Below are 23,036 nucleotides of genomic sequence, written 5' to 3' on the forward strand. Positions count from 1 at the left end.
AAATTAACAAAATTAATTAATTAATTAATTAGTTGACTTATTTTCATCCCTAAGCGAAACGGCGACCTTCCCCTTTCCTTTCCTATGGGAGTCCCCCCTCGGGCCTTTAGACTTCAGAGCCTTCATTCATAGATCATGTGCGAAACAGGCCATAAGCGATGTCAGAAATGGGTATAAAAAATGGAAAGGTATCGTTCCTGTGTGGTCGCGGTTACAATTTAGGCCAATTCGTGCCGTTTGCTTTTTCGTTGTAATCTCGTACCCAGATCTTCTCAACCCTCGGAGAGAACATCTGGTAAAGTCGGATTTTGCTCGCGTCAAATGTGTAAAAAAAACCTGACACACGACGCGACTGCGCATGCTCGGCAATTAAGTGGATGAAAAGCTCACTTGGCCGTTGTAAATAGCTCATGAACTTCGTTCCTGTACAAGAAAAGACAAGTGACACAATCTTGAGAGAGAGTTGGGGAAGAAAAGAGCCGCCACTCATGTTTTGATGATGAATTAAAACACTCAACCCAGCCTTCAAGGCCGGGGGAAAACGCGCGCTGTGTTTGACGCGTACAAGCTAGCTGTACGCGTCAGATTTGCAAAGTTTTTCACCCATCTTTTCCCCCACAAATATCGTCATTTTAAAACATTTTGTACTAACAAGCTTAAACTACAAACTGTATCTAAAGCTTATTCGCATTAGTATCCTGGTAACGTTCAAAGCACGAACGCGTTTTTAGAAAAGCTTTTAAATCCAAATATTTTCTTACTAGCTAACGTACGGTGCACGCGTGCGAAACAAAGTTTGCATCTTCCGCGCGCAAATGCTGAAGCTTTTCATCGATCAATCAGATTGGCGAACTGAACGCACTTGACCAGATGTGTACTACCGTGGTAAGTATAGACATCTGGGTATATCTTGAATGGTGGTATTGCAGAATTCTCAAAAACCTGCGGGATGCGTTTTCTTAGCGTTTTCGTCGACGATAGTCGTATGAAAACGTACTCTTCACTTTTTTCGACCATTTTTAGACCTTTCTGGTCGTTTCGTTTACAACCCGAAACAGATTTATTTGTCACACATTTTAATCTGCAATTTGACTGTTTTAACAACCAGCTTAAAGCTGTGATATTGTTTCCACGGTCCCAATGCTCCATTTTGTATAGTTTTTGCCCTTGAGTCAACGAATCCGCCAGTTATACAGGGTTTATACCATCAAATTGCGATATCTGCCAAAGATCGACAGTGTCTCTCTCTCTCTATTATCGTGTGTTAGAGATGGTTACTGTATGTATTAATAATTCCCTCTTTTTTGTCAACATTATTGCTCTAGCATACCGACCCATACCGGAGGTCAGACAACAGATGTAGTCTCTTTCGCAACCGTTGTTTGGTTTCGTCACGCTACGTCCGGAGGGAGAGTTGCGAAACAAGCGTTGCCCAACAACACGGACGAAAAATAACTTTTATACTTTCTCCAATCTTAACTACTTTGCAGTTACATAAGGTAAGTAATTTAGTCGCAAGCCGTTTTGAATTATAACATGTTAGAATACCTCGACTTGTCCGGCTTATTCACAAATATGTGTTACCAAAAATCCCTTAGTTAGCTCGCTCTTCAATGCCATTCGATAGGAAATGCGCATTCACGATAATATTAGCTAATATTAAAAGAACAGCAAAGCAAACAAAATCTGGCTCGTAGAGTTTGGTCAGGTACATTATTCGACCGGTAAGACAGCAGGCAAACAATGAGACGGTGTTTATATTAAGTCCTAGACTTTCTAAAAGTCGTTCGCTTCTCGTTTCCGGTTTGGTGGTACGGTTTGGTGGTAGTAGACCCCGGTATATCCAATCGAACAAAATCGAACCAAAAATCAATCGAACCCAATCGAACACCAATCGCTCGATTGGGTTCGGTAATCGAACAAAATCGAACATCTATTTTGCTGAGAGTTCGATTTTCGAACCAATCGAACACAATCGATTTTAATCCGATTCGACTTTGTTCGGTATTCCTTCGTTGACACTTCACTGGGTCTTCACTCACTTCTCGCAATTAAAGAAATACCTTCATATATCTGCGCGTATCATCTGTAAAGCCATCGATTATTGCTATTCATCAATAACTGTTCAATAACACTAAATTCATTTTAATAGCCCAATTTCGATATATTAAAATTTAGCCTAAAACGACAAATCTCAGTACGAGGTTCCGGGAATAAACTTTAGAGTTTGTGGGGTTTATTCCCCAGAGCCTCGAAGTGATGTCTTTTGTTTTAGGCTGAATTTTAAAATATCGAAATAAAGCTATTATAACGACATATTTTCCCAGCAGAAAGGTAATTACGCCATGAAAGACTTAGAAGTAAAGATCTGTACAGACCAATGCGATGAAGTGCACGAACCAAGATGGCGGCCAGACAGTTGTTGGTCGTGGTTGGTGTGTGCTGGGGCAGTGACATCATTTGTTGTTGTCTCGGGTATCAGTTACAGCTTTGGTTTACTTCTGCCACCTTTCATGGAGCACTTTGAAGCAACTCGACAGGAGACAGGTAACAAAATTACCATACAAAAAAACCAGTCGGGGGAGGGGTGGGGGTTCTACCTTACATACGCTATATGGGTAAAAAAAGATTGTAAAAGAATAAGAAAGGATTGGGCGCCAGTGGCTGTTGGTTACAACCAGGGATATCTCATCGATGATCAGTGACATCAATGAATACTCGATGGGTAGTCAATTAGAAATCAACTGAAGTCTTTGATTTTTGCCGTTAATCAATGAGTAATCGTAGTCTGAAATGTCAGCCGTCCTATCGTCCCGACCTCCCAGAGGAGAGGCACGGGACGAGAGGACGACTGACATTTCAGACTACGCGTAATCGATGACTAATCCTCTATTTTTTTATTATTAAGTTTTGATCAGCGAGACAAGACGCAACTATTGGCAAAAAATTCTGCCCATGGAGTTCATAGCCACTCAAATTTTCGTAAATTTAAGGTGGCTCTGAACCCATAAACACATTTTTTTAAGTTAGCTGAAAATAACATCTTATCCAGTTGATCACAATTCCATAATAAAAAAAATGGGGGTCGCCGGACTTGTTTTTTTAGTTATCGGCACTTAAAGCCTTAATTAATGTTCTTTTAAATAGGTTTTACCGTTGCTTTGGTTACTTAAAATGTCAAGAAAATAATCATTACTTTTCACCAGTGATTGGGCATCTGTTTGATACGACAATAACTGCGTCAACTGAAAAAGAGTCGTAGCATTGATCCGTCAAAGTTGTGTGCTGAAAAATGCAGAAAACCGCTTTGAGACACCTTATTAACATTGCTCTCCTTCCACTGTTAGTAACACACATGAATTGTTTTTATTGCAGCCTGGATTGGCACCATGTACTTGGGTTGCAGTTATCTCTTGAGCCTTTTGGCTTCCTATTTAACCGATCGTTTCAGCTACAGGTTCACTGCCATTCTGGGCTCAATGTCAGGAATAATTGGCTTTACTCTTGCCTCATGGTCTTCTAAACTTTGGATGATGTACCTAACATATGGCTTTCTCTCCGGGTTTGGGCATGCAATGATTTCCAATGTTGGCACCTTAGTGATTCTGCAGTATTTTGTCAAATGGCGCTCGGTGGCTGTTGGCATTGTAGCATCCGCACCAGCGATTGGCATGTTTCTAATGACTCGAATCACGGAATCACTACTAACTACATTTGGATGGCAAGGAGCTCTTAGAGGATATGCCATTTTGTTTCTGGTGTGCGGTTTGTGTGCAACGTTGTATGTACCACTTGACAAGGAAGACGAGGAAAGCAACGACATCGAAGCTGAGGAAACAAGGAAGATAAAAACAAGCACTTTATCCCTATTAAGGAATCGGTCATTCGTCATCCTATTAATTTCGTCCACTATTGTTCATTTGAGTTACTTCGTGCCAGCAGTACACATTGTAAGTACCAATCTCTTTCTCTTTAATTTACTCCTCTGGGGGGGGGGGGGGGCATATGAAAGGGACGGGGATGCTCGTTGGAAAATTTGAATCAAACTCTAAGGGCCTGTTCACATGATTCCGGAATGACTTTCATTCTGGAACGAGTTCATTCCATCCCCATATTTCTCTGTATCAATTTACATGATATCGAGACAAATGTTAAGCCATTCCGTAATGAGTTCATTCCGGCTTTTATTTCGGAATTAAATTTTCCTTCTGGAATGACATTTCATTCTGGTATCATGTAAACACAAAACGGATTTCGTTCCGAGATGAAACCGCATCTCATGAAACCGCATGCAGAGGCCACAGTTTGAACTCAGAGCGAAAAAACGTAATAGCATTTCCTGATTAGCCCAAAGAAGCAGCCCTATGGTCAAATTGCTCGTTAAAATTACAGATGTGGCCATTAATGAGCACAATAACATGTTTGCGCGAAACTTGCGCCATCTTTGTTTTTGACCTCGCGCGAAAGCCACGCACGTGAAAACGCCTAAGGTTGAGCCGGTCGACTCTGTTATGAGAATACTCGTTCCGAAATGAAATTATTTACGGAATCATGTAAACAGGCACCAAAGGAGAGGAGACCCACTAGGGCGTGGCTAAAGCTTCTTTGACTGCTAAAAGATAGAATTTTTCACACGCCTGAACGGTCTAGACCAACAACACAGTAGGACGACGTTTTTTATGTCTGTAAACGAGATCTTGATGGCTAAAAAGTATTGGCGTTCTGTCCTAAACACCCTCTTCATATGAGCCTGGTTGACCAGGCTGGCCCAGTTACCGAGATCTCGCCTCACTCCCATTTCCTTTGTAAAAATTCGATGTGTCTATATGCATGAGAAGACGGGCCAGTCTTGTTACCGAGACTCGGTTTCTACAACCGAGATCTCGGCAACCGGGATGAAAAATTCCCCATGTGAACTCTCCATCCCGGTAACTGCGATGAACCTTTTTTGAGAAAATAGTTTTGCTTTCGCAACTGGGCGGTCAAAATGGAATTATTTTGCCTTGTATGTATTTCCACTTTAGAATTATGCGAATTAATTTGCTTTATTAGGGATAAAGCTACGATAGTCGCGAACTGATGCGACTTTATGTGTCGCTATTTTGCTTTCGTCTCTTGAAATATATCCCGGTAATCTGGAAATTCCCCATATGAACAGACGACACAATTCGCCCCAACCGAGATAACCCGTTTACCGGGCTCATATGAGGAGGCCCTAACTCTTACATAAATATGTTTTTCTTTTCCAGGTCAAACATTGTATACAGGAACTTCATATTCCTGAAATCAAAGCTTCTATGCTGTACACTTACATGGCCATAACATCCTTTATCAGCCGCAACTTATTCTGCAAATTGGGAGACTTTAGAATCTTCAACAGATTCCATCTCTATCAAGGAGGAATGACCGTCAGTGGACTGTGTGTCTTATGTCTGCCATTAGCACGATCATTCACCTCTGTTGTTGCAATTTTCATGATATTTGGACTCATGGAAGGAACAAACACGGGGCAAGCTTCTCTGCTGGTTCTGGAATGTGTTGGTAAACATAAAGTCAATCAAGCATGGGGTTATATCAGGCTTTTTGCTGGCGTGAGTGTTTGTATCGGACCCCCATTGGCTGGTAAGTTTATCATCACTGTTTGCGATCACTGTTTTGCGCAGGTTATTTATCAAGTTAAAACTTGATATTTTACAAAGATTTTGTGGGCTTATTAGCGCTTTTGCCATCGATCCAGAAATTTTGCAGGTTTTGAACGCTTATGTTTCCTTGAATATTACACACAAAGAGCTGAAAATTTCGCTGATAATTAAGTAAACTCAAGCTCTCTAAATATCTGTAGTCACTTTGTACATAGCACGAAGCCTTCTCTACGCAAAAATGTGTGCTAATGAGGCAAAATGTAAACAATGACGTCAACAAAGATCGGCTTTTAAAAAAAGACAGGATGCTTGTAAGAGCAAGGTCAAACTGGTTGGACGCCAAGTTCGCCTACAAGTCACAAGTGTTATTAGACTTTCTGTAGACCGCTTTAAGGAAGACACTAGATTTTTTTCCAAAATTTCCGGGGGCATTTTCCCGCTTTCCCTAAGGAATGGCCAATTATATTTTTGAGGGGGTGGGGGTTGGGCAATTACACAAACGTTAATTACAAACTGTCCCTTCTTATCAACAGGTTTGATGGCGGACAAGCTTGGCTCGTACACTGTCACATTTTACACTGCGGGCGCAATACTGATAGCTGGAGCTTCGATTACATCCCTTATGGCGTTTATAAAACAGCAACCCCAAGACGCTGGCGAAACACAATTTCACGACGAACAAATTTTAGTTGCAGATCAACGTACAGTGCTTTAGAAAGCACTGCAGTAATTTTGGTTCTTTTGTTACGCATCGAGAAGAACGGCTGCTTCCGAGGAAGAGAAAGACCGTCAACATGTTCTTCTATGTCGGAAACACAAAAGCGTGTTAGAGCCGAGAGTTTTTCTATTGCCCCGTTACGCGTGGTTGTTGTGATCAGTAGTGATGGATCTAGGATAGGGGTCCAGGGGACCCGGCTCCCTCTACCCTACCCCAATTGCTAAAAATTATATAGAAGGCCGCACGTCTATTAACCCCGATTAGGAAACTGAGGCAAAATTTAAACTGTTGAGTGTGTCATCTTTTGACTACTACTGCTTCAATTGACAAGTGGGAAAATGTGTACGTTTACCTTAATAAAAAGAACTGTTAACTTATTAAAGACTTATTTTTGTTTGTCAGACATTTCAGAGAGAATGCTCATCCGATGGCAGTAAGATGTTTTTGCATGTTCGCTGTTTTATTTTCCATCTAAGACCAAACAGACCAACAATAGGATTTAAAAGCAAAGTTCAAAGTGTTTTACTGACCTAATTTCATTCCTCTTTTTGAGTTGTCAATGATTTATCATATTTGCCGAGAGAAAATGTCGCCTTATAAACAAACAGGAAAAGATATACTCCGTCCCGACTCACAGAGCTTATGAAGGGCGAAACTGAGAAAAACTACCGCGGACCACAAAATTTTCATGGGGTTGGAACAGAAGCATCAGAAATCTTTACAAGAATAACTGAACAAAAGGGGAAGCAGTTTTTGTATAAGTTGCAGAAAAGAATAGTAATAAGGGACACGTCTGCCAAGGTGGGGTGGGGTAAGTTTGGGATGACGATCCGGCCCGGAGTCCAACGCGCTAACCATTGGGCCACTACATGCGTCTCTGTTATGGACATACGTTTTGTTCATGAATTCGTATCATGTCATCATACTTTAAAGGAGCTAAGTCACGGACAACGCATCTTGAAAATTTTTTTTTCAAGTTTGTCATTCGTAATCCGTCTTAATCTTCGTCAGTCGAAACCATCCTTGTTTATTTTCGGCTTTTTATTTCTCCATCGCTATTTGTCTACGTTCTAAAACCATTATTTTGAGGTTTTCTTCAATTTGAAAGCAACCAGAAAAATGACTTAAAATATCGTGACATTGCTCCTTTAAGATAAAGTCAATGCCGTGCTGGACTTTCTGTCTTGCTTAAAAGTGTGATCAGCCAAACCAGCTACTTCTCGCTCCCACCCACACGTAAGGTTTTGACGGCGTGGACTTTGCTGTCTTTTCAAGAGTGCCATAAGCCCGGGGGTATCTAGTAGGGCAAAATCAAACCAAAATTCAATCGAACACCAATCGTTCGATTGGATTCGGTAATCGAACGAGATCGAATACCTAGTTTGCTGTGAGTTCGATTATTCAACCAATCGAACCAATAGATAGAGAGAAAAATAGAAAATTTATTAACGTGTCAAATAAAAACATTTAGCTCGGAAAAACCCATACAACATCGAACACAATCGAACTTAATCCGATTCGATTTTGTTCGGAATGCATCTCTTGGCGCCTGAACGTTCAGTGTTCGAACGTTCGATTAACAATTAAGTACGATTGTCGGCCCTTTGATAATCGAACGTTCGAATGTGTTCGACTGACCAAGTTTTGTTGTGAGTTCGGTTATGTTCGATTACCAAACCCAATCTTGCGCTCTTACGTGTCAGTTAAAATGAACTCTAACTTGTTCCTTTTACCAATCACCAGTACATAAGCAAAAACGTCCATTTAAATGTGGTCAGTATTAGATTTGTTCGTGCACCAGTGTGTGAGAGTTGTATGCGTAATATCGATATGGGTTACTGTTTGCTAAGCATGATGTATATCTACTCTCTTTTCACTCACTGGCATCCATGCAACGACTCTCATCCTCTCCCCCCCCCCCCTCCCCCCCTCCCCCCCCCCCACACACACACACACACTTCTCCCTTTCCACACAAATAGAACACCCTCTTTAGAGAGATAATTTGTTTTATAAATATAGCCTGATACAAACATAGTTGTTAACCAATCTCACTACGCCCCACTTAACCTTTACCTAAAGAAGATCTAAAAACGTTTAATTCGACGACCAAACCATGTCCCAGTTCAGAGGGGGGGCCGCCCCCCCTATCAGTTTTACAGCAAATTCCTGATTTCTCGAACCCTCGGTTTCTCAAAACTCCCAATTTCTCGAACCATTTTTTTTTTTTTCTTTTGGATAGCGCTTCCCTGATATTTTACCCCCGATTTCTTGAACCTCCCGATTTCACGAAGCAATTATCGTTTCCCAAGGAGGTTCAAGAAATAGGGATTCTACTGTATTTTACTGAGGTGTGGGGAGTCTACGTAAATCTTCGGCAGCCTTCGAGAATTTTCGTTAGTCTTCGGAAATCTTCCGAAATGATCGAAAATGGCCGAAAACTTCTTCATATACTGAGCAAAATAATATTGGCCTTTTTGGAGCCGTTTTTGTTTCTTTCTGGATTAAATTTACTGTTACAGTGAATTTTTTAATGTAAGTGTTAAAATGCCTAAAATTTAACTGTTTCACGTTACAGAGCCAAAAAATTAAGTGTTAAGTGTTATCGAGGTACCCCCATTCAGACCCTCTTTACTGTGTCTTTGCTTAAGTAAAGCCATGATAGCCAAAATAACACAGGGAGCTAGATCAGGAGTTCGGTTAGAACTAATCAATAAAATATGTCTTACCTCTTTGAAATGATCTATTGCATATTTTTTTCCCGTATTAAATCAGTTCATTATGCGACCCAAAATGCACTCATTTGCGGCGTTCCAATGCCACGAATCTCAACAAAACCCGTGCGATCGTTGTGAGCGCCATTATATCGGGAAAAAAAAAACGACCACTGACTGGTGTGATCGTGGCGCTCCGATGGACGAAGTCGAACGGAGCGTCCTCGGAAAGCCAGGCACGAAGTGCCTAGAGGAAAAATGGAAAGGGAAGAAACTTATCCTCTCTTTATTACGTTGCTGCAAACCACCTCAGACTTTGTCCTGCAGATTTAAGGCAAGGACATAGAGAGAGCTTCACTGGAAAGAGCATATAGACACTACTTGTAACAAAATTAATAAGCGTCTGGGACTTCTTGCACGGATACGATCTTGCCTCACTCTTAAAGCAGCAAAGTGTGTCTACAATACCCTTATTGACTCAATCTTAAATTATACTGACACTGCTTGGGGTGAACTGTCTGTTAGCTCCAGCAAAAGTCTACAGCGATTGCAAAACCGAGCTGCCCGTATCATTCTAAAGCGTGACGCTTCTAGAGATACTTTTAATGTTTTAGGGTGGGTTGACTTGAGAAACAAACCGTAAAATACACAAATGTGTTTTAGTTTATAAATGTTTGCATAACTTAGTTCCTCAGTAGTTAAGTAACTATTTCATTAGGAACTACAATGTACATGTACATGGCTACAACACTCGAAGGAAGGCTGACCTCCATCTACCTAAACCCAAGCTTAGCATTGGCAAGCGTACTTTTAGATGTTCTGGCAAAGCCCTTTTTAAATCAATACCTTTAAAAATCCAACAAGCTGTATCACTCTCCTCTTTTAAAAATCTTGTCAAAGCCCACTTTATTCATAGCACCTAATTTACGATATTTATCTTTTTTATATACCGGTTCATGCTTGTAATTCGTTTTAGTTTTTAAACACTTTTTATATAACTATTTCAATTACTAAACATTAGCTTTTAACTTTATTTTTATAACTATTTTAAACAAAGATATTTTTATATTTTTAGAAATTGAATTTAGCAGGGCCCCTCTGGAGACCAGCCACTGTGCTGAATGGGCCACCCTGCATAAATAAAGTTTTACCTTACCTTACCTTTAGAGACCACGCTGCCTTTAGAGACCACGGTCACAACAGTCAGCGGTCGTTACTTTTCGAAATAATGGTACTCGCTCGAAACGATCGCACGGGTTTTATTGAGATTTGAGGCATTGGAACGCCGCAAATGAGTGCATTTTGGGTCGCATAACGAGCTAAACATTAGGAAAATATACGCAAGAGTGCATTTCAAAGAGGTAAGACGTATTTTGAGAGATGTGGTCTCTTATACTCTCATATACATCCACAGTTCATATATGAATCATTTCATATACATTACATCAAGACGTATGTTGTTGATCAGTTTTAACTGAACTCCTCTGCTCCTTGTGAAATAATAGTATCTGTATCCGTGTATCTGGATAATGCTAACTGGATAAATGAGTGGAAAAGTGTTGAGAAAACAAATAACGCTATCCACTGGATAGCGTTTATCCATCCTTTGGAAGCTTATAAACAACCAGGGGCAAACCGTTAGAATTTTAGTCGTCTCGACTCCATTTGATCACCCTATATCAAACCACTGTTATTTTTTCGATAACCAAGAGTTCTTCCTCGTAATATTCCGTCTCGCCAGCTTTTTCAGGTTGTTGTTTTACAAAAGCCATAAGTGTTGTAATTGAAGCTCCAGCTATCAGTATCGCGCCCGCAGTGTAAAATGTGACAGTGTATGAACCAAACTTGTCTGTCATCAAACCTGTTTGAAAGGAAGGGCACAGTTTGTGATTGATTTTGACAGTTTTGACAAGCCTTTTTGGCATTTCTTAGGTTGTCAACCATCTGTTGAGTTGGAGAAGAGTGTACATGTGTGCCAATCAAACTTAAAGGAATATGTGTTGGCTTTTGATTGATTGATTGATTGATTGACTGCCTGACTGACTGACTAATTGATTGATTGATTGATTGATTGATTGATTGACTAACTGAATGATTTTTTTTTCTGACTGACTGACTGACTAATTGATTGATTGATTGATTGATTGATTGATTTTAAGGTGACTGGTAAAAGTTTCCAACAGTTAAACTTGAATGGGTCATTACTACAACTCGAATTCCCAATCATTAATGTCCGCGTTGACGTTATATTTTGAGTAGGTGGGGTAACAGTACATGAATAACCTGTCAAAAACACCATTGATTTTATCATAAAATGCTCCTGTTTCGTCGGAAGTAGTGGTAAGCAAATGTCCTATTGTCTAAATCGCCCTTCAAAGAGACATTCCCAATAATGTCGAAGCAGAGAAGCAGAAAACTTCATAAATTTACAAACGAACGGTGGATGACGTACTACCAACAAGCAACTATTTCAAAAAAGAAATAGTGCTTCGTTTCCGGATTGCAGAACGATAAGCATAACGATTATCTTTTCGATATTTGAATAACATGTTTTTACCAGGTTGTTTGCCTTTGCTAAAACGTATTGACGTTGTTTTAGCGAGCGTTCTTTTGATTGTATAGTAGCCCCTACTGTGTAAATATTTCACATCGAATCCATACAATACTGTTTCGTTTCCTCAGAAACGAAACAAAAATTTAGAAATAACCTCATATGAATTACAGGGCTTGGGAGTTGAAAGGAACAAAGCGATTTAGTGGAACTTACCAGCCATTGGTGGTCCGATGCAAATAGAAAGGCCAATGAATAGCATGATGTAGCCCCAGGCTTGATTGAGCTTGTCTTTGCTAACACACTTCAAAACCAGTAACGAGAATTGCCCCATCATAGCTCCGTCCATAAGTCCAAACACTACAATAACAGCCACAACGGAGCCAAATGATCTCGCAAATGGCAGGCATACCACGCACAAACCGTTGATGGTCATAGCTCCTTGATAAAGGTGGAACCTGTTAAAGTACTTTAGGTCTCCCAGTTTGCAAAATAAATGGCGACTAAAGAACGATGCTATCCCCAAGTACGTGTACAGCATGGAAGCCTTGTCCCCTGGAATATGAAGCTCTTGTTCGCAATGTTTGATCTAAGGGACGGCAAAAGTGCAAAGTTCAGTTAAACAGCTTACTACATGTGACTTTCACTGGTAATAGCGCAAATTAACTTAACCTTTTGCATGTGGCACATTTTCAGCCATTTAAATTGTTCTCTTTTTCCCCACCCATTTGACCCTCTAACAGTTAGCCTTATATTGTGTTCTTCAACTGAGGCATCAGTACATAGAGTCAGCTATGTAGATCGTTGGAATAAGAAATTACAGGCAGGAATTTTTCCGAGGACCGGTTTGCTCAAAAGCAGATTAATTCTCATCAGGATTAGTTTATCGAAGTTTTATTTCCTCTTGCATGTTTATGTTTTTTTTTTTTTTTTTCAAGTGTTTTTCATTACTACTGTTCTATAGAGTGCAAGAAAAGTAAATGACTAAAAATGAATAAATAAGAATTTACAGCGGCATACCCACAAAGTAGCTCTTCATCCACTGTTTCGAGATAAAAATGGAATTTGGAAGTGTTGGTTATTGCAGGCTGAGAGAGGAAAATCGGAGAACCCGAAGAGAAATCCTCGAAGCAAGGATGAGAACCAACAACAAACTCGACTACAAATGACTCCACGTCTCGGATTCTAACCTTGGTCATATTGTTGGGAGGCGAGAGCTGTGCCATCCCTGAAATCTAAAATCAAACCTCAAGCTCATTCTGGCCGACCCCTGTATGAAAATTAGTTCAGGCTTTAATATCCTTAGCCTAAAAGAGATTTCCACTTCTTGACGTTTTGTGGAGGTCAGATTAATAGTGGTTGCAATTTGAACACCATTGGAAAAAAAACACAGCCCAACCGATCGACAATATTTAATGAATGAAGTTTGGTACTTACTATATGTACAGCTGGAACAAAGTAACTAATATTGACGACAAAAAATGAAGATAACATGACCAGGAAAGGACGATTTCTAAACAGGGACAGGTTTCTTGTCTCCTTCTGTCTCACTCTTTTCTTAACTGAATTACTGTCGATGCCTTCCTCATTTAACTTGTCCAGAGGTACAAACACAATTGCACACAAACCACACACAGAATACAAAACAGCAAATCCTCTCAGCGTCCCTTGCCATCCAAACGCACTTAACAGCGCTTGGGTGACTTGAGTCATGACAAACATGCCAATAGCTGTTGCAGATGCCACTATTCCAACAACCAATGACCGCCATTTGACAAAATAATCCACAACTACTAACATAGAGGAGTTGTAGATCATTCGATACCCGAACCCTGACATGAGGCCATACGTTACGTACATCATCCACAGTTTAGGAGACAATGAGGCAAGGAAGAAACCAACCATCCCTGATAGGGAGCCCAGAATGGCTGTGAATCTGTAGCTGAAGCGATCGGTGATATAAGAACCCAAAGGACTTAAGAGGTAACCAAATGCCAAATTGATCGATCCAATCCAAGCTGAAATAAAAGTATTTCGATATCAAAAAAATAGGTGGGTTGTACCACCTTCACCAAATTACAGCTCTTACGAATTATTATAAAATAGATACCGTATTTTCTCGATTAAACGCCGGGCCCCGAATAAACGCCGGGTCTCCGAGCTAGAGTGGTAAGTAAGCCTTCCAGGCATTTATTTGAGGTGTAATATGCTTTAGGTATGATGGCAAATTACATTTATGTCACAAATAATGATTTAAAACTCTTCTTTAATAAACATTTTGCTCCAATAAACTGCACCATTCAAATAAACGCCGGGTCCATGGAGCCAAGTTTGAAATAAACGCCGGGGGCGTTTAATTGAGAAAATACGGTAGTTCCCGTAGTTTTCTTATCCTTAGCTAATGAACGTATTGAATTCTGGGAAAGGCTCCTGGTGACACTTTAACTCAGGAAAAACTACCCTGCGTTACAGACGAACTAAACCCCGGTATGGTTTAGTTCGTCTTTCACGCAGGCTAAAGGAAAAAACCTCCCTTAACTGTAGATTTAACCAAAATGAAAAGGTCTATTATATTAATACTATATTTGACTGAGTTGTCCCAGTGTAATAATATGGCATTTGATGCTAAAACTACAGCGAGGTTTAAGCTACAACTGCCGTGGGTTTTATAGCATCGTAGGCTCACGTGCTAACTCTCTCTTTGTCCCTCCTTGTACAGGCCCATGCCATGCCAGACTTAAGCAAGACGTCATGTTGCTCAGATAGCTGACTAGTTCCAGTCCTCTTTTATGCCTTCTTTTCACCATCTCCCTCGTCTGACCGTATTTATCTCAGTCAGTTACAAATCATGCATAAGACTGTGGACGATGAGTCAGAAACTGTGGAAGTTATCTTGCATAGTTCGCCAGTCTTTCACCATTGACATCTAAATGTATTTTGTTTAATTTATGGAGGTTTGAGAGTTTTAAGAATTAAGAATATCCAGCATAAAAATCCTTTAAATTTTTTCAACTTTATATTTGCCATAATTTCTATCACTAAATCATCAATGTTCTCAGAATTGGCAGTCTTAAGTTCCAAACTTTATCACGCTCTTTGAATTTCTAGCGTTCTTTTTGCTTTAAGAGCCTATTTCCTCTTGACACTTAAGCATTTTTTTCTGGGGTGTGATTTTATTACCTGTCGCTTGCCTAGTCGCTTTAAAGTTTTCCATCAGAGGGGGTAGCAGTATTCCAAAGCTGTAACCAATACCCGACACGATACAAATTGACATCACCGATGCAGCACATACGAGCCACGACCAACAGCTGTCCGGACGCCATTTAGGTTCATGTCCTGCGTCATTTCCGCTTGCACAGTTATGCTCTTGGACTTGGATGGCTTTCATGGATTTCCCAGTGACCTGGGGAACAAATTAATATGAATTTTTTGTGACTTCCGTTTCTTGTTTAAAATTGATGAAAATTGTTCATGTAATATATCATGATAACGAGCGACAGTGTTTCATCGGGATATCCAAAAACCGAGAAGAGAGTTGAAAATACGACGCGCAGCGGAGTATTTTTGACGAAATTCGAGGTGTTTGGATAGCCGATGAATCTCTGTCTCAATCTTCTCAATCGAAACAAAAACTACGGAGTAAACAGAGAAATAAAATGGTAAAAATCCAAACCTCCTTCATGGTTATGATTTTATTTGTTTTAACTTGATGAATTTTTAATGAGTTTGAGAATGATTGGTGAAATGCGTTTAGAATTGAAACTGTTACACTATGTATCAGTCAATTCCATGCAAGATAATCCCTTCCCCGGGCAACCCCCGGGCATTTAAACGCTACTGAGGCCCAGGTAGTGGGGAATTTGATCGAACAGAAGCCCGGATGTTCGGGCATTTTACCGTTGACAAAATGTGTCATAAACTATAAAACGCTAGCGAGCTCAAGCTCGTGAAGTTAGTATTTGGTTACGTTATTGTTAAGTACCTAGCTTCAACGTATCTATCTTTTCCTATTAAAATTACTCGTAGGCCGCGAAACAATCGCAATTCAACGAAAAAACCGACCGTGGGGAATTTGATCAGACACTTTTAAAAAAGTCAAATGCCCGGGGGTTTACCCGGGGGGGATGATCTCGCTTGGAATTGACTGATACATAACAGTTTGTTGTCTGATGTGGAAAATTTTGCTTTTATCCGCTCAAATGGCCTTAAAATAATTTTTTGAAGAAAAAAACAATAGTTGACGGTAATTTAGTAACCACGATCCAGCAAAACCGATTTTACGTTCTCCATTCCAGCATTTGATGCAGGGCCATTTGTGGTCTACTAATGAGGGATCATTTTCGATGCTATAAATAGTACAGTACTTTTGCGACAGCCGTCACTGAGATGCAGACATGTCACACATGTACAGTCTTCAGTGAACTTGGCATTCATTCATAGCGAACTAACTACTGCCAAACCCAACAAGAATTCATGAACAGATAAATATGTATTAATGCTCGCCGGCCGGGTTTAACGATCATTTATAAGTAATATACTGTACATCGTCGATACTTGATCAGTTCACATATGCTGCTACTTGGCGCGGGGGTTATCAATATTATGAACCATGGTCTCTTTATTGTATGTACACCGTTAAAAACATTTAGCGTGAAAACATTAAGCTTGAAAATTTATACACCACAGAAAATCACAACGCCAACATGTTAATACATTTTAAACCCGTTAAAGTTAGGTATATGCGCGCTAAAAATTGAGCGACACAACATGCGAAAATGCCCATTTTAAGAGCTCTATTGTGCAATGAAGGCCACGAGCTTATGTAACCATATGTCTAAAGTGATCATCTTCGAAGAAATCGAGGAACATCACACCAGTTTTTGGCTGAAGACAAAGTTTAGCAAACAAAAGGATTTCGTTGGTGTATTAAAGTTCCATAATTTTCTTAACATGAATGTATATCTTCTTAAGGCTACCTACAGTCTGCTACCTAGGGCGCTTGTTATAGGATTAATCCTTGGTAAAAGCATTTCTTCCTTACCTGTTGCGTGCCTCCTTGTTTTAAAATTATTAGTCACATGACCGGAGAATGTGAAATATATTAAATTGGAACCCGAAAGTAAAACACCACAAGACAGTACAGTAATATTTGCAATATCGACGAAGCGCAAGACTAACCGTGACCGCCGCATGCAGGGTTGTCGTGACAAAGTTTTGCATGTGACGCATGTAACAGAACTGTCAAAAACGTGACTTTGTTTTGAAATACATAAATTATTTCCTTTTGTCAAATAAACCTTGGCACTATAGACTATATAAATAATACTAGGGGTAGCTGACACTAAAAGTGCCCCCGCTCTTTTGATCTTAGCTGAATTGAATAGAATGGAAACTTGTTTGTGTTTCTTTTTTTGGGGTGTATGTGGGAAACTGTAGCTTGCGGTTTTGTGCATAGTTAGTAACTATGTTAAGTGTTACGAAGTTGAGTGGTTATCGCATCTGGGTACTGGGTGAGGCATTGATGGGCAGTGAGAAGTTGAAGATATAGCTTATTTTGATTATTAAATATTTAATATTTCTCTTTTCATTTTAAAATACTAAACTGTGACAATTTTGTAACGTGACAGTCTAGTTTTTGAGCTTTTGCAAGGTAAGGCTTTTTGATTGGATTTTGTTGCCATCGAAATAGATTACAAAGCTTGCTACTGTAGAGCAAGTTGGTTATGATTGCTGGATTGAAAGATTGCAAAATCTCAAAAACTTACGTAAAAGTCTAAATACGAAAGTCGGAATTAACTTACAACGAATTCTAAAATTCGCTAATTTGATTTGTTCGATGGTTTCAGCTCCCGAAAGTGCTAAAAACATGTCGGCGTTTTGTCGTATTCGATTACATTAAAAAATTACAGAGCATTTTTGAAGAAGGTCGCATCGGATCGCAGACGATCGCAAAATCTCAGAAATTTACTGAACCGTGTGATCGTAACGATCGCAGAGCGACCTGTTTCCATATGATCGCAAAAGATAGTAGACGATCGCAGAAGTGTTGAATGATGGGAACGATTGTCGAAATTATGGGATAGTTTTCGATCGCAATCGATCGCAATTGTGTTTCCATATGATATGATCGCAACGATCGCAGACGATCGCAAACGATCGCAGATGCGTGTTTCCAAATGATCGCAGATCGCAAAACCTACAATTCTGCGATACACCGATTCAGCGTAAGCCGGAAGTTGCATGGAAACGAGGCCTAAGGGCCCTCGGCGGCTAAAAACAATAAAGTTTTTACTAGCGTTTGGGGCGTTTCAAGTCGAAATAAAGCATTTCCTTTACAAATTAGCCACGATTCTTGATCCCTATCAGTGCAAACGTATAAAGATAAGAAATTTTAATGTCTACCAGGCGACAGGCGAAATTCTAACAGCTTAGCGGTACGATTTTGCTGCCAAACTTCAATATTCCCTCGCCAGCATAGGCTGGATTTCATCTGTTCTCTCAGGTAGTTTACAATCAATTTTGAATTTTGTTAATCAATAAAATGAAACCACTTAAAGTCCAGAATACCTTTTAACCCTTTCCTTACCAGGTAGCCCTGTGGTTTTCGATCTGAATGAAAACTTTCTAGTATTATGGAGAAACTCGCGTATTCACGCAAACATCATTAAAGACAGTCTACTGATTCTGTTACAGAATTTGACAGATTTTTTCAGTAGAATTTGTGATTGTCATGAACTGTTTCAGGTGTAAATTGAATTGAACATGTATTTGAGTTGCAGATTCATACAGGTTAATAATAAAATAAAGCCGACTTTCATATCAAAAGAATGATAATATAAAGTACACAACGTCGTTTTCGACGCCAATGGGTGAGTCGGTGTGTATACATGGAAGCTTATTTAGTGTTTAAAGTCATCAATACTTTTTAAACACACAAATTCTAGAGTAGTAGCAAAGTGTAGCAGTGTATACAAAGCAGATTCGGTTGTTATTACCGGTAAAGTTATACCGACCTGGAGGCTTACATGTAAACAAGAAAATATTTTCTTGCCGGTCAAATTCGATCCAGTTCACAAATGAAATCAGGTCCGTCCGTAAAAAAATTCAGTGAAAAAATCTGACATACCTGTATTTGACTGGGTTGACTGTACGCTTTTCGATTGTTGATTAATTATTATGATTGGAAAATGTAACAACAAACTGCAGCACATGTTTACCCGAGCTTCTCTGTCGAAACAAACTAACATAATTTAGATAACTGAAACTATTTGTGACACATGCTTACGCGTGACCTTCTCTACGATTCTGTGTCGATACCTGCAACCCGGGGGGGGGCACTCCCCTATATGGCCTATACGGGGACGTGCCGCTGGATAGGGTATGGTTTTTGACTCCTCCGGTCCTGAACAGGGTATATAATTTCAAGCTCCTCTGTCCTAAACAGGGCCTGAAGCTGTCCTAGACAGGGTATGGCTGCAAGACTGTCGTCCATGTATTTACATTGTTTTCGCTTTCGCTTCAATAAAAAGCATTATTTTATTCGGTGGGATAGGTGTTTTTGCATTTCAATGCTTCAAACATCGCGTATGGGACGCAATCACAATAAAGCGTAAATGACTGTTGATGTTGTCCTTTGTCCTAAATAGGGTCTTAGAATAGAGGGTGTTGTCCTACACAGGGTAGGCATTTTAAGTTTTTATTGTCCTAAACAGGGTCAGGGTTTCAAACCTCCAGCGGCACCCCTATACCTAAACTTAGGTCAAGTACCCCCCCCCCCCCCGGGACCTGCAACTTTTTATTCGGATTGAAAACCTAAGGGTCTCTCAAAACCAAATTTGTACTTCAAAAGTTCCATTCAGTAAATCATAAGGTAGTTCGTTTTATTGATTAACAAAATCCAAAATTGAGTGTGAACGGCAAACATTCAGGTTATGCTGATGAGCGAATATAAAATATTCGATTCCAAAGAAGGAGACAACAAAATCTTACCGGTAAGCTGTAAGAATTTCTTCTCTAGCCTGCTAGACCTTAAATTTCTTCTTCTTATACTTTTGGACTTAGGATCAAGATTCGCGGCTAATTTGTAAAGGGAATGCTTTTACCGACTCGAAATGCCCCACACGCTAATAAAATCTTTATGAATTTTGACCCGCCGAGGGCCCTTAGGCCTCGTTTCCATGCAACTTCCGGCTTACGCTGAATCAGTGTATACCAGAGTAGTAGTGACAAGGAACAGCAGTTTCTCACGTACTAAAACGAGTTAAAAATAGTCTTGCCAAACCATAAAAACCATTTCCTTGCGAATAAACGCAGCGGCAAGGATATTTTTTTCCGCTTGGCCCAGCCACTTAGCTCGAGTAGCCTTACTCTTGCATGTATTTACTTAATATAAACTCTTCTGGGCACGAAATAAAAGATCGTTGTTGTTTCCTGCGCTAATTACGATATTTTAAAGGACCCTAGTCAGCTACACCTTTGTTTTTGTTTACATACGCCATACGCGAGTGACATACGTGAGTTCCGGTGTTACGCGAGTTCCGGTGTAACGTACTTTTTGCACGTCTTTACCAGCCAAGTTTGTCCCATCCTCGGAGACCCAGGGGCAGTTAGTGGAGGCGACGGGCAGCTTATCGGGACAACGGGATTTTCGGGCGAAAGTTTACAACATAGAGCGTAACAGCCCCTGGGCACTTTGTCTTACCGAACCAGTTCCAGAAGCGTTTGAACTCCTTCCTCCTGATTGGCCACAAAAATATTTTTGTGGCCAATCAGCGAGGTTGACCAGAAGAGCGACTCTGACGTCTTCTTACACGAAGTTGTTTTCCTCATAGACTCGTCGTTGTTGTTAAGCCCGTCCATCGGATGACACTACGTGGGTCTCAGATAAAAAAGCAAAACAAAAACAAAACAACGAGGCCTGGGAATATGTTAAATGTAGCATAGCGCAAGGAAACCAAAAGTTTTAAAGCTATACGCGAGCACCTCTTGTTTATAAGTTTTGTTTTTGTTATTTAAATATCCAACAAATTAAACAAAAACCCTTTGTTTTAACTGTCAAGCTGGCAACAAAATAACAATAGGTGACGACAGCGATATCTTCGCTAACGCGTGGCCCGTGCAGTGAAGTACCCAGACCGTGGCAAGTTCCAGAAGTCGGGCAAAGACCGAGAAAAATAATAAGAATTGTTGTTTACTTGAATAACTATTAAAAAGCGCGCAACTAACAGTGTAGAACTGGCAGTCGTCTAAGGCTTATTTTTTTCTGAGACTCTCCATGTAATAGCATCCGATTGATGGGCAGAGCATCCACGACGAGTCTACGAGGAAAACAACTTCGTGTAAGAAGACATCAGAGTCTCCTGGCCGGTCCTCGTCGCTGATTGGCCACAAAAATATTTTTGTGGCCAATCAGGAGGAAGGAGTTCAAACGCTTCTGGAACTGGTTCGGTAAGACAAAGTGCCCAGGGGCTGTTACGCTCTATGTTGTAAACTTTCGCCCGAAAATCCCGTTGTCCCGACGCATAAGCTGCCCGTCGCCCCCACTAACTGCCCCTGGGTCTCCGAGGATGAGTTTGTCCGTGCCGTGACTCAAATTTGAGCTGGCCTGTGACAACTGCAAGTGCGGGACGAAGAAAGTTTCGTGTAAAAACAAAACAGCCGCGGTTTTAGTAAATAGAAATCTCAGTGCTTTTGCTCGCCACCGTGAACAAGAGGCAAACGCTGAGAGAGAAATAAAGGTATTTCTTGTAAGATTGTTTTTTGTGTCGTTATACTATATACATGTTGTTTCACACCTTTTTTTAAGTCTTCGCCAACGAAAGTCAGGCTCAGTGCTGTCTCTGGTTATGCTCCTAGGCGGGGGATTTGACACCAGTAATCTGGTCTAATCTGCCCTTTTTTGAGTACTTATGCTTAGTGTGCAAGTGGCCCCACGGATGTCTGTGGTGGTGGGCACGTGAACAACTTTCAACTTTATCTTGATTGCTTTCATCACCAAATATAATATTTGTGTTTTTCTAACTTGGTTAAACAAAACTCTAAGATTAAGCTAAAAAAACACAACGAAGACTAAAGCTACAAGATAAAGCGACTAGAATTATGCAGAAATTAGCGAGGTTAAGTACTGTTAATAGCAAATAAACAAACCAATCGAGCCTACCTTGCTAGAAGCAAGCTCTTTCTTTCTGCTCTTGATCCACTCAGTAAAGTCTCGAGAACTAAACTGACTACGAGCTAAACACGTGCTCCTATTTATACCAGAGTAGTGACAAGGAACGGCAGTTTCTCACGTACTAAAACGAGTTAAAAATAGCCTTGCCAAACCATAAAAACCATTTCCTTGCGAGTAAACGCAGCGGGAAGGATATCCTGCACTAATTACGATATTTTAAAGGATCCTAGTCAGCCACACCTTTGTTTTTGTTTACATACGCCATATGCAAGTGTCATACGCGAGTTCCGGTGTAAGCGAGTTCTGGTGTACGTGAGTTCCGGTGTACGCGAGTTCCGGTGTACGTGAGTTCCGGTAATGATCAGTTCGTGGTTACACCAATGTTGGCCCTTACACCAAAGTAAAACTCCCATCTTGGAGAACGAATTAAAACTTAAATGTACTATACAACAAAGAAATTTGCATTTGCAGGTGAAATCTTTCGAGGGAACTCCGTAAGGGAAAAGCAGCGTCGAAATGATAAAAAGGGCTTATTTTTTATTGTGGGACAAGGCCAGGCTCAGAGATTATGCTTGTCCGTTCAGGGTCATCAAACACATCTACACAGTACAACAAAACAAAATAAATATAAAGCTTACCGCTGCCGTTAAGATCTTTCTGTGTAATAGTGATGTCAATTTTCTTCGCTAATTTTAATGCAGCTACCAGTCTAACAAACCAAGAACCTTTCACTTCGCCATTCATTAATATCACGGTGAAAAACTAGAAAACCTCACCGCGCGTTTAAAAGGCACTCTATTCCGTCTGCCGGTTCCGTGAACAATATATTAAAGTGACGCGAACAATAGGTGTCACGAACATAACATGACGCGAATATTAAGTGACTTGCATATGTCAGTAATCAATGTAAATGGATGTTGTCGTCAGTTGACTCACTTGTAGACATTGTGAGAACTGCTCTGTTGTAGGTATTGCCGAGATAAAGTCACCCCTGCGTTTTAGTTAATTTTGACGTTATTGTTTCTTCGATGAAGTCGTTTTATATAATTCAAAGGCATGTCAAAATATATTGCCAAGAAAGCATATGTCAGTAATCAATGTAAATGGATGTTGTCGTCAATTGACTCACTTGTAGACATTGTGAGAACTGCTCTGTTGTAGGTATTGCCGAGATAAAGTCCCCCCTGCGTTTTAGTTAATTTTGACGTTATTGTTCCTTCGCCAGTTTTGACGTTATTGTTC

The 23,036-nt window shown here is 40.2% G+C and overlaps 3 protein-coding genes across 6 annotated transcripts in view; 1 reads left to right on the forward strand and 2 right to left on the reverse strand.

Annotated features, from left to right (window-relative positions):
• The window catches only part of LOC144655322 (monocarboxylate transporter 13-like), a 109,009-nt gene that overhangs the window by 76,660 nt on the left and 9,313 nt on the right, over positions 1-23,036 (reverse strand). The window lies entirely within an intron of this gene.
• Positions 1,391-6,736, forward strand: LOC144655304 (monocarboxylate transporter 13-like). Of its 2 annotated transcripts, none has more exons than XM_078515524.1 (5): positions 1,391-1,499; positions 2,331-2,547; positions 3,376-3,950; positions 5,250-5,622; positions 6,176-6,736. In XM_078515524.1, the coding sequence occupies exons 2-5, from the start codon at positions 2,346-2,348 to the stop codon at positions 6,355-6,357; spliced, it is 1,332 nt and encodes a 443-aa protein (XP_078371650.1). In that variant the 5' UTR covers positions 1,391-1,499; positions 2,331-2,345; the 3' UTR covers positions 6,358-6,736. The 2 variants fall into 2 exon arrangements, with proteins under 2 accessions (XP_078371650.1, XP_078371651.1); XM_078515525.1 differs by having other exon boundaries at positions 1,417-1,499; positions 2,328-2,547.
• Positions 5,451-22,592, reverse strand: LOC144655303 (monocarboxylate transporter 10-like). Of its 3 annotated transcripts, none has more exons than XM_078515523.1 (5): positions 16,665-16,821; positions 14,804-15,026; positions 13,061-13,641; positions 11,840-12,212; positions 5,451-5,528 (listed from the first exon to the last, which is right to left on the reverse strand). In XM_078515523.1, the coding sequence occupies exons 2-5, from the start codon at positions 15,009-15,011 to the stop codon at positions 5,488-5,490; spliced, it is 1,203 nt and encodes a 400-aa protein (XP_078371649.1). In that variant the 5' UTR covers positions 15,012-15,026; positions 16,665-16,821; the 3' UTR covers positions 5,451-5,487. The 3 variants fall into 3 exon arrangements, with proteins under 3 accessions (XP_078371649.1, XP_078371648.1, XP_078371646.1); XM_078515522.1 differs by lacking the exons at positions 5,451-5,528; positions 16,665-16,821 and adding exons at positions 10,476-10,933; positions 22,433-22,592; XM_078515520.1 differs by lacking the exon at positions 5,451-5,528 and adding an exon at positions 10,477-10,933.

The sequence above is a fragment of the Oculina patagonica genome, chromosome 5, assembly GCF_052425735.1.
Source record: "Oculina patagonica isolate OP01 chromosome 5, crgOcupat, whole genome shotgun sequence".
NCBI lineage: Eukaryota > Metazoa > Cnidaria > Anthozoa > Scleractinia > Oculinidae > Oculina > Oculina patagonica.

Excerpts from the sequence above, each read along its gene's own strand:
- LOC144655303 (XM_078515522.1), bottom strand. The coding sequence starts at position 15,011 with ATGAAAGCCATCCAAGTCCAAGAGCATAACTGTGCAAGCGGAAATGAC. Across the intron at positions 13,642-14,803 it reads AGCGACTAGGCAAGCGACAG|CTTGGATTGGATCGATCAAT; the intron begins GTAATAAAATCA and ends CTTTTATTTCAG. Across the intron at positions 12,213-13,060 it reads TTGTTCCAGCTGTACATATA|ATCAAACATTGCGAACAAGA; the intron begins GTAAGTACCAAA and ends GCCGTCCCTTAG.
- LOC144655304 (XM_078515524.1), top strand. The coding sequence starts at position 2,346 with ATGAAAGACTTAGAAGTAAAGATCTGTACAGACCAATGCGATGAAGTG. Across the intron at positions 2,548-3,375 it reads AGCAACTCGACAGGAGACAG|CCTGGATTGGCACCATGTAC; the intron begins GTAACAAAATTA and ends TTTTTATTGCAG. Across the intron at positions 3,951-5,249 it reads TCGTGCCAGCAGTACACATT|GTCAAACATTGTATACAGGA; the intron begins GTAAGTACCAAT and ends TTTCTTTTCCAG.